At 46.9% G+C, this 1,260-nt stretch overlaps 1 protein-coding gene across 1 annotated transcript in view; it reads left to right on the top strand.

Annotated features, from left to right (window-relative positions):
* TUBA1C (tubulin, alpha 1c) overlaps nt 1-770 on the top strand; it is a 21,989-nt gene extending 21,219 nt beyond the window's left edge. The window contains exon 4 of the mRNA XM_006870082.1: nt 16-770. Coding sequence (XP_006870144.1) covers nt 16-770 — 755 coding nt within the window. The remainder of the gene's footprint in view (nt 1-15) is intronic.
* The last annotated feature ends 490 nt before the right edge of the window (nt 771-1,260 follow it).

Raw genomic sequence — 1,260 nt, 5'->3', positions numbered from 1 at the left:
CCCTGGAGCACTCAGATTGTGCCTTCATGGTAGACAATGAGGCCATCTATGACATCTGTCGTAGAAACCTCGATATTGAGCGCCCAACCTATACTAACCTTAACCGCCTTATTAGCCAAATCGTGTCCTCCATCACTGCTTCCCTCAGATTTGATGGTGCCCTGAATGTCGATCTGACAGAATTCCAGACCAATTTGGTGCCCTATCCCCGCATCCACTTCCCTCTGGCCACATACGCTCCCGTCATCTCAGCTGAGAAAGCTTACCATGAGCAGCTCACTGTAGCAGAGATTACCAATGCTTGCTTTGAGCCAGCCAACCAGATGGTGAAATGTGACCCTCGCCATGGTAAATACATGGCTTGCTGCTTGTTGTACCGTGGTGACGTGGTTCCCAAAGATGTTAATGCTGCCATTGCCACCATCAAGACCAAGCGCAGCATCCAGTTTGTGGACTGGTGTCCCACTGGCTTCAAGGTTGGTATTAATTACCAGCCTCCCACTGTGGTACCTGGTGGAGACTTGGCCAAGGTACAGCGAGCTGTGTGCATGCTGAGTAACACCACAGCCGTTGCTGAGGCCTGGGCTCGCCTGGACCACAAATTTGACCTGATGTATGCCAAGCGTGCCTTTGTTCACTGGTATGTGGGTGAGGGGATGGAGGAAGGAGAGTTTTCTGAGGCGCGTGAGGACATGGCTGCCCTTGAGAAGGACTATGAGGAGGTTGGAGCAGATAGTGCTGATGGAGAGGATGAGGGTGAAGAGTATTAACCTGTCTGGCATTGTGCACTCCATTGTCTCGAGACTCCTGTTTCTGTTGTCCTGTCAACTGTCCTGTGGTTCTTAACTGTCAATAAAAATGATATTTCCTTTTTAAATGTCAAACTGGTTTCTCATTCACAGTAACTACTAGACTTCTTCAAGACTAGCTGGGGGTGGAAGATGCTGTGTGCTGTGTATTATACCCTAAGATTTATGCAAAAAAAATTTTTTCCTTTAAATTTAAACAGGATGAGTGGTAAAAATAATTTCATAAGAGAAGAAACAGCTCAGATAGATTGGGCCCTTGCTTTTCAAACATCTCTGGTTGGGAATCACTTGTAGGTGATTAAAATTACAGATTCTGTAGGTCTGCGATCCTATGCACAACAGAACGAAACATTGCCCGATACTGGGCTAACCTCACAATTTTTGCCATGTTTGAGCCCATTGATGTTGCTACTTTGCCAATCTGCCGGGGTTTTCCCTCAACATAGTTGTC

This window comes from Chrysochloris asiatica, unplaced genomic scaffold, assembly GCF_000296735.1.
Source record: "Chrysochloris asiatica unplaced genomic scaffold, ChrAsi1.0 scaffold00138, whole genome shotgun sequence".
Taxonomy (NCBI): Eukaryota; Metazoa; Chordata; class Mammalia; order Afrosoricida; family Chrysochloridae; genus Chrysochloris; species Chrysochloris asiatica.
This window is presented reverse-complemented; position numbering and strand designations above follow the sequence as displayed.